The following is a 16,133-nucleotide window of genomic DNA, read 5'->3' on the forward strand; positions in this document are numbered from 1 at the left end:
TCGCTCCGTGTGGTTTGGTCCGTTTGCCGAAAATGAGTTGGTATGCCAAGATTATATTCTCACGAATTAAATGTTCGTAAGGCAAAAAGTTCATAAACTAAAGCATTCGTAAGCCGAGGTATCACTGTATATAGCTCTAAGAGCACGGACCTATCAGAGCAGAGGTCTGGCACCGCCATCTCTGCCCGTTAGGGATATATATGTACGGCCAGAGTTACAATTTTAGTTCACTGACGAAGAAGCTCTTCGGATGAGGAGCGAAACGTCCGACACCTTCAAAGAAGTACAGATTGAAGAAACCTTTTCATTGACGGACCACCCCTGTATGACTGAGAAACGACACAGACGAACCTCAACCATTATTTTATCAGACCAAATCATATTTTCCCAGGAGGTAGTGTCAACACACACATAAGTAGCCAATTTAAAAAAAAAAAACTTTCACATCCTCTCCTGATAAAGATTTAGAAAAAAGAGAGTGGTTGGCTTGACAGCAAGTCCTGTATTTTGTTTTTCTACTTCTTCCTTTCCTCTTACTTTTATCACTTTGCTGCTGTTAAATGTAAATTTCTCCAGTGCGAGACTAATCCAATCCAATCAAAAAAATGTTTGGTGCTAATGGTTATGTTGATGTGAAAAAGTTATTTTGGTCTCATTTTTATTTTCAATCAGAAGATATTTGCATTTGAACAATTCTTTGTCGAAGAAGTATAGCTTTTAGAAATTATATAATTATAATAACATATAATAATATATATAATGATAATAAAATAATAATAAGAATTTCTGCAAATCTATGGAAGGATCTTCAGGTTGGCTGCTGGAAAGCAACCTCAGGGGTGACCTGCAAGGCCTCCACAGCACTTCAACAACTCGTCTCCATTAACAGGCTCCTGGTTATCATATCATGGGGGGGGGAGGGTATGTGAGCGTCAACCGAGTATTAACCCTCATGTTTCTTTTTATCTCCTTCAACTTTGCCACACGTTGCTCCTCAGCAAAAAAAAAAAAAAAATATGCTGTGAAGAAAATATGGCATCGATTTATTTGTTTCAGTGTTCTCTGGTACGGACTCCTCTCCCTCTTTTTCGCCTGCTTTTTCGCTCCCTCCTTCTCGGCAAACTGAAACCAATTAGAGAGCAGAGCACTTGTAACGGAGAATGTAGGGCAAGCGCGGAGTAATAAAAAAGTATTGACTTTTCAGCGACTGTACGCGGCGTGAAAGGGGTGCCGCGGCCTTGTCCGACATGAAAGGAGCTCCATTAATTTCACTTATTTCACTCGGGCCCCTGTCAGGAGGTCCTAATGCGTCCCATGCACGCTTTTTACATGCAGACACCGCTCCGAAAATGCGACGCAGTAGCTTAGCCAGTTTACCAAATGAGCTTGACATTAAATATCCGGGCAAGATAGTTCATCTGAAAGAGAAAAGAGTAATTTAGAATCACCTGCTTGAGACGCAAAGCGAGGCCTTTCATAAGAAGCTAATTTTTCACCTCCTCCTATTGATTTCTATTCTCGCGGGAAGGCCTGCTTTGGTGGAAATTGACCTACAGTACCCAAACAATGACACTTTTGCTTTGGCTTTTCCTCATTAGGAGCCAATGAACACTACCTACTATTGGTCTAACACTTTCCAGACGACTGCTCCAGGATAGTTTAGGAAAGCATTCAAATGCTTACAGCTGCGAACAACTGTTGGTTAGACTCCTGAAGTATGTTTGCACAACAGATTTTAACAGAAAACAACTATATTAAATATTAGATTACGAGTCACTTGAAATGGAAGCGATTGCTGATTAACACGTTACTCAGAAAATGCATTGTTACTTGGTAACCCGACAATATGGTGGGACATGCGTGATTGTTTGCATCCATTCAGAGACAATGGCTATATATGTGTGAGCGCCTGTCTTGGTGTACTTACAGGAAGGAGTGAAGAGTGAGAGGCTATCTTCAGACAGAAACTAATCAGTGTGTGTGAGATAAGAAAGCAGCTTTTATGGTGTATGGTAATCACCACGACGACCACCACCACACCACCACCCTTCTTGGCCTGCCACCACCATGCATAATCACAGCGACTTATTCACATGATTGATGAAATATGCGTCTGTGAAATCTGAGCTGCTTTTGTTATCATCTTGTTTTTTCTTATATCACCCCCAACACCTCCCCTCCTCCGTCCATTGCATCCCTTCCCTCGTGTCTTTCCATTTCTACCAATCTCACTAGTCTTGCTCAACCTCTCTACATATATTCTCGTCCCGTACAGGGCACAAAGAGAGCTAGAAATATGTACAAACAAGATATTACACACACAGCATGGGGTTCACTTCAAGCCATGTTCATGTGCACGTGCACACACACACACACACACACACACACACACACACACACACACACACACACACACACACACACACACACACACACACACACACACACACACACACACACACAATGCAGTGTTACCATGTATTAGGAAAAAAAGGAAACATGAACTTAAAAAGGGGAAAGATAAGTCAGAAACTCAGTCAACACATTGACTAACAGGACGTGTTGGTCAAAGTGAAGGTGGGGGCGAAATGAGATGGAGAAAGAGCCAGCCTTTGTCATTGAAACTTAATCATATCAATACAAGAACAGACAAATAGTCACACATTGTATGATTCAACACACAGAAACAAAGAGGCAGAAACCACTTGAACACTAAGGAACAGTTAGCCCAATCGAGAAAACTGAGTGACTATTTGCAGCGACAGACACACAAAGAAAAACTTCTCTCAGATTGATTTGATATTTTATAGAGTTCTGATGGAAAATTTTATCAGAAAAGCAACCAGTCAAACAAATGTGGAATCAGCAGTACATTTTGCCGGTATGCAATTCATCAGTAGCCTGGGACCCGTCGGTTCGTCACTATTTTATGCCAAACCGAAGTGTAAATATCAGACCGTCATCATGATTTTAACAGTGTTTGCATCATCCCAGGCTGTCAAATGTCAGTCCATTATTCCATTAAAAAAAGAATGGAGTGCCCTATCGTATCTACATCATAAGGTGGAATATTTATTTACCGTATTTTACGGTGTATAAAGTGCACCCAAAAGCCTTGATTTTCTTTTTCTCATGGTTGGTATGATGCAAAATCTCCACAAGGGAGAAGTGAATCAAACACACTATTTTGAAAACTACTGACTGCTTCACTGCAAGACGGGAAGGGTTGCATGTGGCATAAAACCCCAAGTAAATATAATTTATATTACCATATTTTTCAGTGTATAAGGTGCAAAAGCCTTGATTTTTTTTCCTCTGCGCCTTATACGTAATATTGAGCCACAAGTCTCGCAACTACTGTCAGCAGCCACCGACTCCATTTCCTCCTGTAGAACTAGTGCTTAACCCCAATGTAGAACACACAAGGAATTTGTTTCCAGTAGAACACGCTTCACTAGTATAATCATCAAAAAAAGTGCAAAGAGACACTATACAGTTCTATTTGGGTTACTGTTTAAAGAGTTAATGGCTTGGTGGAAGAAGCTGTTTAAATGTCTGCTGGATTTGGTGCGCATGGATCAGTAGCGCCTGCCTGAGGGGAGTAGCTGGAAAAGGTGGTGGGCAGGGTGCGGAGGGTCCAGTAGGATTTTCCGCAACCTTGTTTGGATTCTTGCAGTGTGCAAGTCCTCGAGAGTGGGTAGGGCGGTGCCAATGATTTTTTTCCGCTGTCCTAACTGCAGTGTAGAAATGTTGGCAGCCGTGGCAGGCCATGCTTCTTTAGCAGCCTCAGGAAGTACATCCTCTGTTGGGCCTTTCTTATGATGGAGTTGGTGTTGACCTCCCACTTCATGTCCTGGGAGACTGATACCCAGGAACTTGAAGGTCTTGACGGTTGACACGAGGCAGTTGGATAGTGTGAGGGGCACCTGTGGTGTGGTGTGTTGTTTTTTTTCTTTCCATTATTCATTTTTTAAATAATTAGTCACACAATTGGAACAATAGTCATTTGAGACTGGACAGATTAAAAAAAGTCAAACCAACCTCAAGTTCTGTCACAGATGAATCGGAGATGTGAGTACTCTTAGAATGAAGGTTGCAAGAAGGATTTTGAAGAGACTGCACATTGGGGGGGAAAGATCGAGGGGCAGAGACTGACGTTTAGATTAAGATTGGGGTTGGTGAATTAAGGACCCTAGCCTCCAAGGTGTTGTTACACATCAATAATGAGAAACTAGAAAAAAGAGGAGGGGTGTGGGGATCTTGCTTTAGATTAAATATCCACAATTCCAATGCAAAATGGGATTGGAACGCGCCAGGCCCGAGTGTACGTCTAATCCCCCTGCGCTGGAGTTGTTTCAGGCAGGGTTAACAGGCTCATCAGTCAACACAGACTGCTTAACACAGGACATCAATGCCATTTGCACATTTAAGTGTTTGTGATTGCGTCGCTTTGCAGGTCCCATTGTCGCCGTTACTATGCCACCCCCCGAAAACACCCGGTGCTGACTGGCAATAACTCACGTGTGCACATGCATGAACGTACACTTACTGTATAAAACATTTATATACTTGCCAATGTAAAAATGCAATCTTCCCATCAATAGTTTGACCACCAAGTATAAAAAAAGCAAAATGAATACATAATCAAACAGATATTTCAAAGAAAGATACATTACTTTGTTGAAAATGAAACGAGCCATCTGTCTGCCTAAAGCGAGCGAGAGGCATTTGACAGCACATACTGTAACATGTGCTACACAAAGGGGATGTCAACTCAAAAATGTTCTTCAAAAATATGTTCTCTGTAGCCCCGGTAATCTAAACAGATTTGAAAATTAGAAATGCATTTTTGGAATATGAATTAAGTGGAAAAATGCAGTGGCAATATTTATATCCAAGCTCAAAAAACAGCTGAGCCGTGATGGTCATTTCATGTGTCCTTTGGCATTGTGATGTCATTTTCAACCGAGAGCAAGTGGCAAAATGGCAAGCTGGTTAAGAATGTCTACACTGCGAAAAGTTAAATGTTATTAAGATAACATTTCTTAAATATCTGCAATGAATACTTGTCTTTCTTTTGTTTGACAAGACAATATTTCTTATTAGGAATTACATACGTAAGAATCTATGACTTATTTCAAGACAATGTGTCCTTACTCATCTTACAAAGTCATGTCAGCTAGCTTTTTTTGTTGCTCGTTTTAAGTAATTCATGCCTAAAACCAGAAACACTGCAGGTATATTGGTTTTACTACTACTACTAATAATAATAAAAAAAAAATACAAATAATGAAACCATAAATAAAATGATAAATAATAAAATAGTTTTTTTTGTTTGAAGTAGTTCAGATAGATAGGGGGGGCAAGGTTATGGATGGCTTATTTTGAAATCAATTGTAATCAATACCGAGGAGTATAAAGTTGCTTGGTCAAGGATTAGATGTCTTGTTTTCAGCATGCTACTTTCGTACGCCTCCTCTAATATTAAGAACATGTGCTTTTGCTCGAATACATGATGTGTTTTACCAGAAGGGAATTGACTTGAGTTGACAATTTCATATTGAGACTCCTGCGGCTATGTAGAGCATATTAGCGCTCATGTGAAGCACATTTTCGCTTCCTTTGTAAGGCACAAAAATGCTTACTTGCCAGCCGAAGGAAAGTTCATAGTTACAAATCTCTTCAAATAGGTTGCTTTTAGCAAAACAAAAAAAAATGTGTGAAGAGAACCCTAAGACTGATGTGATCAAACGGCAAACTTTTTCACACTTGGGTACCCTTATTTTATTTTTTTTAGATCAAAAAGTTGTCATAAATGGGCCATCATTTACTGTAATGTAATTATCGATTGGGTGCGACCATCATGTGCTGCAATGTAATCACAAAGTGGAGACTGGACGGGGTTGCGTGTGCGCGGCCATAGTGGAAATCGGCCCTTCGGAAAAATTCACATATTTTCCTGAACTTCCTGCACGGCACCCGACCCCGAGTTACAGTTATGACCCAACCTAATATGTCCTTGCTATGGTCAACAGCCTCAAGCATAACTTCAGAACTGAACTCTTATTATGTCATCCATTTGACAAGAATGCATCACTCTTAATCAATTAATCGATATGGCATACTCATGAAAACCCACACATGCATGCTTGGCTGTGATCGTTCTTCTGCGTGCTGAAAGGCCTCTCAGAGTAAAACGCGCCATAATGGAGGCAAAGTGTGGGCTAATTGAAAAACACAGAGTCCTGAGTGGGACGGAAAATGGCAGGGGGAATGTTTTATGACTGTGCAAATGAAGGGGCTGCAGAGTTTTACGCATGCTGTAAAATTGTTATGGAGAATTAACGTTCTTTTTTTTCCCACCACCGTAACCTATACACTTATGCGGCATAACGGATGATAGATAACAGGAACTGCATACAGTTCCAGATACGTTGAGAACTTCAAGCATTAGGTGCCCCTTCCTGTCCTCCCAGTGTATATTATATGCACTTGTATATCATTTCCAGGGATTAATTGCACAGGAATATTGCTCACATTAAACGTAACCTGCGTGCATTAGTTGCGGTGAATATAATTCTGGCAAGAAGCTGGGAGGAAAAGGGTGTTCCACCTATTCGTAACATGCAGACTACCGCCTCAATAATAAACTTTTTACATTAATAGAGCTTCCTCAAACAAAAGTGACCATTATTAAGGTTGTAGCGACAGACATTTCTGACTACACTTTGCAGGATTACCATATGGTAGCCGATCAGGGTAGCTGTAACAAAGCACTTAACATGGACAACTCACAGGAAATAATGCAGTCACAAGGATAGTAGAAAGCACGAGGGAGTAATGCTAAGATGAAGTCTGAATCATTCTGAATCAAATGCTAAAGAGTGAAAGTGAGTTTTGAGGCGGGCTTTAAAGATGGGCAGCAAGGGGCCTTGCCGAATGTTAAGTGGCAGGTCAGTCCAGAGAGTGGAACCTGTAACGGAAAAGGCTTGATCCCCTCTGAAGATAAGATCGAATAATATCTGGTCAGCAGACCTGAGGCGTCGGGAAGGTGTGTAGGGGTGGATGAGCTCGGAGAGGTAACAAAGAGCGAGGCCGTTTAAAGATTTGAAAACAATCTTGAAAATAACTCAAAAATGTATAGGGAGCCAGTGAAGGGATGCCAGAGTGGGAGTTATGTGCTCCCTCTTACGAGTTCCAGTCAAATAGTGTATAAGCTGGTACATGTAAGCTAGCAAAGATTTGCTCTCGGATGCTCCAGAGATTGCATTTCTTAACAGTGCATGTGTTTAGATTTGCATTACAGCCACGGTCCTGGTCCGACGTTTATGTTTCAAAGTTGTGATGAGTGGCAGTCTAATATGAGGGGAAAGATACGCTGGGAGCGCAAGCAAACACAGACGTGACCACTCAGTCTAGTGTATGTGATTTGCACGTGGCCTCCTAATTAGCTATCTTTTATGGTTAAAGGCAGTACCGCTGGTGACGTGGCTAATAACGCAGCTACAAAATTAGCCTGGACAGCAAAGGCTTTCCCATAACTGCATTTGAAATTATTCATTATTCATAGGAGTTGCAACCACAAATAAAACAACTAGCATGCAATGCTATCTATCAGAAGTCCAGTATTTGTTGCTTGTCCTCATTTTAACTCAGCTTACTTTTGTCTTGAATTCCAAAATGTAGCAATGTTCCTTACAAATAATAATAAAAGCCGGTTTTGACTTTGGATATATAATTTCCAGACCAGAGTACACCTTGCAATTAAATTGAAGGAGGCCCTATCCATTACATTGAGCAATACAAAATGTCGCTCAATTATGTTATTGTTTTTATGTTTTCTAAATGGGAGGAATGTTGGGAAAGTAGTGTTGGGTAGACTGTAGCCACTGCAGATAACTACAGTCCAGATGAGTGGACAATAATCCTTGGAAAACCAGTTTGAATTTGATGTTCCATCCACCCAGCAAAGGCTGAGGTCATAATTTTCGCCCGTGATTGCAATTTGCATTTGAGGTCATAAAATAGAAGAGTGCCGACTAACAAGAAGGTGATCGTTAGAGTGGGACCCGTGTAATGAGGGCAAGGTCACATGGACGATAGATGAAGGGCGAGCACCCCTCGGCCTAAGATGGTGAGGGGGTGGGCATTGAATTCCTGGAGAGGTGGGCACTGTCATCAGTGTGATTATGTGTGGATGGCTGTAAGTCGCGACATGGCACACCATATTAACACTGACAGCCTTTCTTGCTGTGACACAGATGGGTATGGTAAATAAAGGTCCAGGAGTCATGAGCTATTTCCAGAGCTGTGATGGCCAAGCCAGGGAGGCAGAGTATGCAGCTAGCAAAAAAAATTGGGATATGCTAATGATGGGACTTGAGGCTACAAAGCAAGGCTTAAGGTGATGATTACAAGCAGAGCAGGGTAACGTGGCAGGGTGGGTGATAGGGCTTCGGCTGGGATTTGAAAATAATTAGGAGCGTGGCTGGATACCATAGCCAAATAATGTGGCTGCGGGGGAAGCATGGCCCCGGCACAGTATGAAGATGATGAGTATCAAGGCTGAGCTGTCCACTCCATCGGCCCTCTGAGCTGTGACAAAGCTCTCCTGGCTGCTGCTGTAGCTGGGGGTGCTTCCAACGATAGGCCTTACGCGCTAATTACCACACAGGCGCAGAAGAGAGCGCAAATAGAGGTAGAGAGGCACACAAGGATGAAGCAACAGACTGAAATGTGCTCAGAAGGGTTGTGACGGCCAGCAATATAACAGAAATGGGCCAAGCATGGGATAACAGTATACTGCCGTCGAGGGAGGGATGTTTAGGTATAGGATGGGGATGCTTGTTTCATGACATCACGTTTGCTAATCAGCTACTAGCTTCGCAATTAGCAAACATCGCATGAGTTAGAATCCTTCACATACTTTCAATATTTCCCATTGTGTTCAGGTCACATGTTGTGCGCCACGTCCAGTCACGTCATAAATCGGGAGGCACCTTCTTTCTATTGGCCTATCGATCAAAGAACAGACTCACTATAAGTATCACACAATATGTAGGACTACACAAGCTACTGCGCATCAAGACATTTTAAAAGTGGATATCAAAATGTCTGTCAAAACATCAATCAATCGGCTGCTGGGTCCGCCTAATCTTAGCCTTTGTCTCGTTTTACACAAAACCAAATGGATTCATTGAGCAAGTGTGCACAAAGCGACTTTGGTCCAGTCAGTCTTCCAAATGGTGATGTTAAAATTGCAGTTAACATTGGAATGTAGACATATGTACGTATATAGTCCCATAAATATTTGGACATCAGAACAATTTTTATCATTTGAGCTCTCAACACTATGACAATGGATTTAAAATGAAATGAAGATGTGCTTTATGTATATCCAAATAGATTTTGTATCAATGAATACAATAGAAGCCCGGATAAATACAGAGGGTTGTGTCAGGAAGGGCATGCGACGTAAAAGCTTGGCCAAAACACATATGTGGATCAAACCTCTGAAGATGGAGGACACTGATTCGCTGTGGCAACCCCTTGAAGGGAAAAGCCGAAAAGAAAAGAAGAAGAATACAATAAATATAATCTTGTAATAAATTAATATCATCAATACAACACTCACTTTTTTCACATAAATCGTTTTTATATTTTAGAGAGGACTGAGCCTTTTTTTCCGTGCATCACTTTAATTTCAGGATGGTGTCTTAAACGATGCATTCCAGAGGTGATTTTTTTCCCCTTCTGAATTTTATGAAGCCTGTGTAGACCACCTAATCAAAACAGACCGTACTCGTCCAGCCCTAGTTTTCAGCGGCAACAGACCCCATTCACCCACCCACTCAATCACCATTCTTATTTATCTCCACTTCCTGGGGCCATGTTAGTTCATTCCCGTGACGCTGCTCTCTCTCCTTCTCTTGCTCTTCTCTCTTTCTCCACGCTTGTTTCAATCCTTGTTTCTGGGCAATTGGGTTTTGGCGCTGCTGGTAGTGGGGGGTAAGAGGTTGAGCTGGAACTGCTGGGAACTTTGTGTGTGTGCATTCACATATATGTATGCGTGTGCTTGCTGGGAAGTGAGCTCATAAAGGACGGTGATCCATGAAAGGCCTTGAGCAAAGACACAGTCAATTACCTAATGCCTGGACCACACCGCAGGGCCCACACGCTCACTATGCGACATGAAGATACACACACGCACACACACACAGCCATGCATACACCTCATTTACGTATACATAGAGAGGGGGCAATGGAGGGCATAACTGGGAATTGTGTTGGCATGTGTAGGTGGGTGTACATATCCATGTGATAGAGAGCTGCGATTTATTAAATTGCTGTCACTTTTGACAAATTTGTGCAACTCAAATTGAAAGGGCTTGACTGCACCAAGTGTCTGTTTTTTCCATCTTTTATGTGAAGGAAGAATGTTGTTTTACACCTGAGGCAGGAGCCCTGGCAACCCCTCAGTCAACCGCAGACAGAGACGAACAACCATCCACGCTCAGACTCACACCTAGGGACAATTTAGAGTGTTCAATCAGCCTACCATGCATGTTTTCAGAATGTGTGAGGAAACTGGAGTACCCAGAGAAAGCCCACGCAGTCCCGGGGAGAACATATAAACTCCACACAGGGAGGCCGGAGCTCGAATTGAATCCAGTACCTCTGCACTGTGAGATAGACCAACCACTGTTCTACAGGGCCGTACACTTTTCGAAATACAGTAAAGTCTCGTTATATCTATATCGATAGTCCCGGTTATATCGATACTATTTCTATGCACGCACGGAGAAAATTACATGCAAACAGGGTCGGATATATTGATAGTCCCGGTTATATCGATATTTTTTCGGACTCCCTTGAATATCGATATAACGAGACTTTACTGTACATATATCTAATACACCTTCATGTATTTATTTAAAATGACTAACTTACCCTTTAATGGTGTCAGGCATTTAGTAGTTGAGCGCTATCAAAAGGTCCTAACATTGTTGGGATGAGGGATGCTGTTGAGTTCCAAAAGCTGGTACATACTTTCTGGTTCGCTGGTTAAGCTACAGTCAGGCAGAGCAAAAATTAAAAAAAAATAATATTTATACAGTATATGACTTGAGATGAATCAATATAGAGCATAATGTATGTGGGCCATTCCACCAAATCAGTAGTGACATTTAATCCTCTATTTTCATAGAAAGACAAAGGCCCGCTGAGCGTAGAAACTATCACATCTTCGTTTACATGCTAATACAAGTGTATTTTACCATTTTTGGGGGGAATTTGACAGACAACACCATGCCATGTTGGGATTTCAGTTTGTCGCAGAAAGTGGTTTCTAATTACCGTATTTCCCGGTACATAAGACACACCCAAAAGCCTTCATTTTCTTCAAGAGATGACCCGGCACCTTATACGCAGATGTGCCTTATATATGAGGTAATATTGAGCCTTAACAGGTCTTGCAACAACTGTCAGCAGCCACTGACTCCATTTCCCCCTGTGGAAGTCGTGCGTAACCCAAGCTTAACCTGCCGTGCCTTATAATGTGGTGTGCCTTATATTTGGAAAACTTTTATATATTTCTTTATTATATTTGTAAAACTTTTGTCATTCATTGAAGGTGTGCCTTATACTCCGATAGGAAAAGAAGAAGAAGATTTTCCCTCTCAAAAATAGACTAGGATCAGATTTAAATCACTGGCTGTTATTACACTTGGCCTAACTACAAGTCACTCATTCTCCATGTTCTCGCATCTTTATCTGCGCAGCTTCAGTTTTGTAATTGAAGCGGTGCTAACTAGCAAAGAGGAGTACAGCGGTGAGAAAACTGGGCGGTCTTTTGTTCTGTTGCCAGGGAAATTACATCGTGCGCGAGATCAAGCCGAGGGTTAATGCGAGCACTTCACATACAGCAGAGTAGATTAGTCCGGGAGTAGTAATGAGGTTCTAATCAGGTGTTTAACAAAGTCACAAATACACCGCAGCGACACTTGTTACATACATAGGCACACACACGATCTTAATTACATAGAAAATTCTGTGACATTGTTAATAAGAAATGAGCACTAAAGCAGTCTTAATATAATCACGCGGCATATCCTCATGACGTTTCATAAGGATGTGTTCATTTGTGACTTAATATGGAACGAATGTAGAGACATTTTCACAAGTCAGCGCCCACAAAATTACACACTCCTACACATTTTTTTCCTTTGTTTCAAAGCTAATACTCCATATGTTAATGATATAATCATGGATTTATTTACAAAATTCATCTTGAAGTGGCAGTTTGCAGGTGTGGTACTCAAGTGCAACATACTGAGGTGTGTTTCTAATCAACTCAAACTGAGTGGTATCAGAGGGTCTCTGCTAGATTCAGATCAATCTGACTATTTTGAAGGCTATGTCAAATTTGACGTAGGATCAAAATTAATGACTCAACATTTTCTAATTTTATATACAATTTATGGAAAACTGGATTTCAGACATAATCTAATTATACATTCTTTACATTTTCTCAAGAAAATAAATCTGTTCACGGCTGTGGCATTATTCAGACCTGTTGAATGGCACATATAAAAATTACATGTAAACGGTCAAACTAAATAAGGCCTTGATTTTGGAAAATTAAATTTAAGACTTTTTGTTAAGGATCTGCAGATCCCTAATGTTATCGTTGAATGAATCGATCATTTCGACACATCTTTTGTTGCCTCGCATTACACAGAGCAATCCATCTTATGCCAAAGATTTAAACCTCACCGCAGGCCGCCCTGATTAGAATTTTCATGTTCTTCCACTAAAAAAACATGTTGTTTTTGCACTTTGGCTTCCTCACCTTGTGCCGCTGTAGGCTCGCAAATCATTCTGAACTTTGTCCAAGTGTGTGCACGAGTTCTGCAGACCCGCAAAGAGCTCAGCAAAACGTACACTTGGCTCCCACGTCTCTCCAGGGTCTCTGACAGGATCTCTGATCTGGACCTGAAATAAACAGAACGTTCAAGTATCAATTAATGATAACTACTTCTTTCTGTCATTGTCGGATCTCGCTGTCACAGGTGGTGATGGTTTTAAAGCTAAAACCGGAAGCCAATCTCTCCTCCTTTTTGCGACAGATGCCGCAGGAGAGGCAGAGCGGGGGGAAAAAAGGAAGGGGCACATGTAAGGTAGTCTTAAAAATAAGCGAGCGATGAAAGAAACAGAAAGTAGTGCAAACGTGGGAGCTAGATAAGAAAAACAAATGCTGAGTTGTATGTATGCTGAGCTTCAACATTTGTCATCATTTAATGACAATTGTTGCATCATCATACCCTCAAAACCTAATTGCCAAGCAAATTAATACGGTCATTTAGAAATGTTGATTTTCCATAGCCTACATTTTGTCAAGACTACAGATGACTTCAAAAGAACTAAATATGCTATAAAATGACATAATCATGTTTGAGTAACTGATCAAGCTCCAAATCCAAAATTCACCAGCGAAAATGAATGTGCTTCTTGCACACCCCTGCAGCTTGTGCAAATGTTCAAATCATCAGTATACCACATTTCAAGGAGCTGGTGCATATTGTTGCTTTGCCGAGGTGACCTTGTTTGCTTTGAAAAAGGCGATTTTGGGAGGCGATGGGTGGGGAGTCAGAGGAAGGGACACGTGTGGGTCAACATGTCCTTGCTCCTATCGCCATAGGATCAGTGGCTTGGCCTGACCACTTGCATAGCCTCCACCTCAACCTTATCAATCACGACCAGATAGTTATCACGGTAGTTAGGGGTGAACAGGGTAAAAGGAAAATAAAATCTGAATTGTTTTTGATGATCCATGAATATTTTGTACATCTTTTCAAATTGGCCTTCAAGAGCCAAATGATTATCTTTGGTTGAATCACAACAAAGCATTTGCTTAGACAGTGACCCAAAAATTTTGCACACTTTACGACACGTTACGGACGACACGATGAACTGTGTCATAGTTACATCATGTTTGTGCACTGTCAATTAGAAATAATTTCATAATCTTTGAAAAACAATTTACCATTTAATTGACAGTGATTGATTGATGAATATAAATGTAATCTCATCATTAGTTGCAGCCCAAATTCAAATTTAGAACGAGCCCCAAAAAATGATTTGTATGGACAATGTGGCTAAACGTGGAGGGAGGAATTTATGCAGATACGCATTTGGGTACAGGGGGTTTTGGTGGAGGACATCTTACCTGCTGTTTTGTGCTAGGAATGTGTGGAGGTATGGACCTAGGGGTACAGGAGGCTCTTGTTTTGCTCCTCTGGGATTCAATAGTTGTTTTGCTCCTCGGGGATTCAACAGTCTCATGAAAAGTGGGGAGTGTAGCAGCTGCAGGTGTGAGATGAGCGCAGTCCCTCGGGACAAGCTTGGTGGGGGCCTGGCACTTGACCTGCCTCAGTAGTGACTCCATCTCATGGGGGGCCAGCCTGAATGGAGAGTTGAAGACCCCTGGGCACTAAGGATAGAGTAAGAACAAGAGATTGGAAATGAAAGACATCATCATTACATGACTTTATGAGTTAATGACAATGATTCACATCCGGTCTTCTCAATTTCACATAAATACATTAAGATTAACCTTCAAAATGAACACGTTTTAAAATAACATTATACACAAGCATAACCACACATATATAGACAAGACCTGCAGTGGATGTCTTCCAGAAGGCCTGAGTAAGAATGATTCACATTACAGTGAATCCTTGTGCATTAATGTTAATTAACAGATCAAATATTTCAGTTGTCGGACTCTACTTTATCTGCCATAACGCCACGAGCTTTTGAAGACACTCCGAAATTTTCAAAAGGGTTTAAGTGGGAAATAAAGACAACCATGTCTCGGCGCTTTTCAAAATAACATTTAGAGACAAGTTGATTAGTAAAGGTTTCTTTAATATTGCCGGGATTTAGTCTGCATTTCTAAAACAAAGTCCATTATGTTCAGGTAATACAGAGCTTGGCAATCGAATCCGAGAATCCGTTTCCCTTACGTGAGTAAAAGTATCTTTAGCAAATATACTGTGACTTCATCAAATTACAATGGAATTAATGAATATTAATCCTACAAACAGAATTTCCAAACAGAATCCACCCATACACACCTTCCCAGCGCCTCAGGTCTGCTGACCAGACATTATTAGATGTTCCAAAAACTAATCAGAATCAGAATCAGAATCGCAGGCTCAGAGGGGATCGAGCCTTTTCCGTTGCTGGTCCCACTCTCTGAAATGACCTGCAACAAAAGCCTCGCTGCCCATCTTTAAAACCTGTCTCAAAACCCACTTAATAATAATAATAATAATACATTTCATTTATAAGCGCCTTTCAAAACTCTCAAGGTCACTTTTCAGTCACAGGGTAAGTCTTTCGCTGTTGAGCAGCGGCAGACATACGCACCAGTGTTCACTCAACTCAGGAGTAACTCAAATAGATAGAAAGCTAGCTAACTAATAGATATCCAATAGATAGCTAATAGATAGCCAGCGAGACAGCTATCTAGATGGCTATATAGCTAATAGATAACCAGCTAGATAGCTAGATAGCCATCCAGATAGCTAATACTGTAGATAGCAAATAGCTAGCTAGCTAGGTAGCTAGCTCGATCGGTAGCTAGATAGCATTTTTATAACAGTTCTATTTTTAGATCAATTAAAGTTGAACAGGTCAGATTGTCTTGCGGAATTTGTCGCATTTCCTGATGTTTGTTGACCTCTTTGGCCTTCGATTCAGCGTGATTCTGACTTGATCTTGATTTTACTCCTCAATGCTTTCTATTATCTTTGTGACTGTTTTATTTACTGTATATAATAGCTGTCCATGTTAAGCACTTTGTCACGGCTTCAGCTGTTGTTAAAGCGCTATATAAATCAATATGTATTGTATAATTTGAATATTGACGGAAAACCATAAAACTGTAGTAATCCCCCCCAAAATAATCCCAAAATTCGTCATTGACTGTGGTCATATCAGACACGATCCAATAGCGTGTGCGACATGTTATACAGACAGACAAAAACAAACCCCAAAAAGCTCACAGACGTTGTCACACACCACAAACAGACACACAAGCGCGGACGCACTTGATCCCACAGTAGGAA

At 41.1% G+C, this 16,133-nt stretch overlaps 1 protein-coding gene across 1 annotated transcript in view; it reads right to left on the bottom strand.

Annotated features, from left to right (window-relative positions):
* spata17 (spermatogenesis associated 17) overlaps positions 1 to 16,133 on the bottom strand; it is a 40,903-nt gene that overhangs the window by 5,270 nt on the left and 19,500 nt on the right. The window contains exons 7-9 of the mRNA XM_088991334.1: positions 14,228 to 14,491; positions 12,851 to 12,993; positions 10,951 to 11,069 (exon numbers count right to left, since the gene is read on the bottom strand). Coding sequence (XP_088847460.1) covers positions 10,988 to 11,069; positions 12,851 to 12,993; positions 14,228 to 14,491 — 489 coding nt within the window. The 3' untranslated portion in view covers positions 10,951 to 10,987. The remainder of the gene's footprint in view (positions 1 to 10,950; positions 11,070 to 12,850; positions 12,994 to 14,227; positions 14,492 to 16,133) is intronic.

The sequence above is a fragment of the Hippocampus bargibanti genome, linkage group LG03 (genome assembly GCF_051943395.1).
Source record: "Hippocampus bargibanti isolate YZ-2025 linkage group LG03, ASM5194339v1, whole genome shotgun sequence".
In the NCBI taxonomy this organism is placed as follows: domain Eukaryota; kingdom Metazoa; phylum Chordata; class Actinopteri; order Syngnathiformes; family Syngnathidae; genus Hippocampus; species Hippocampus bargibanti.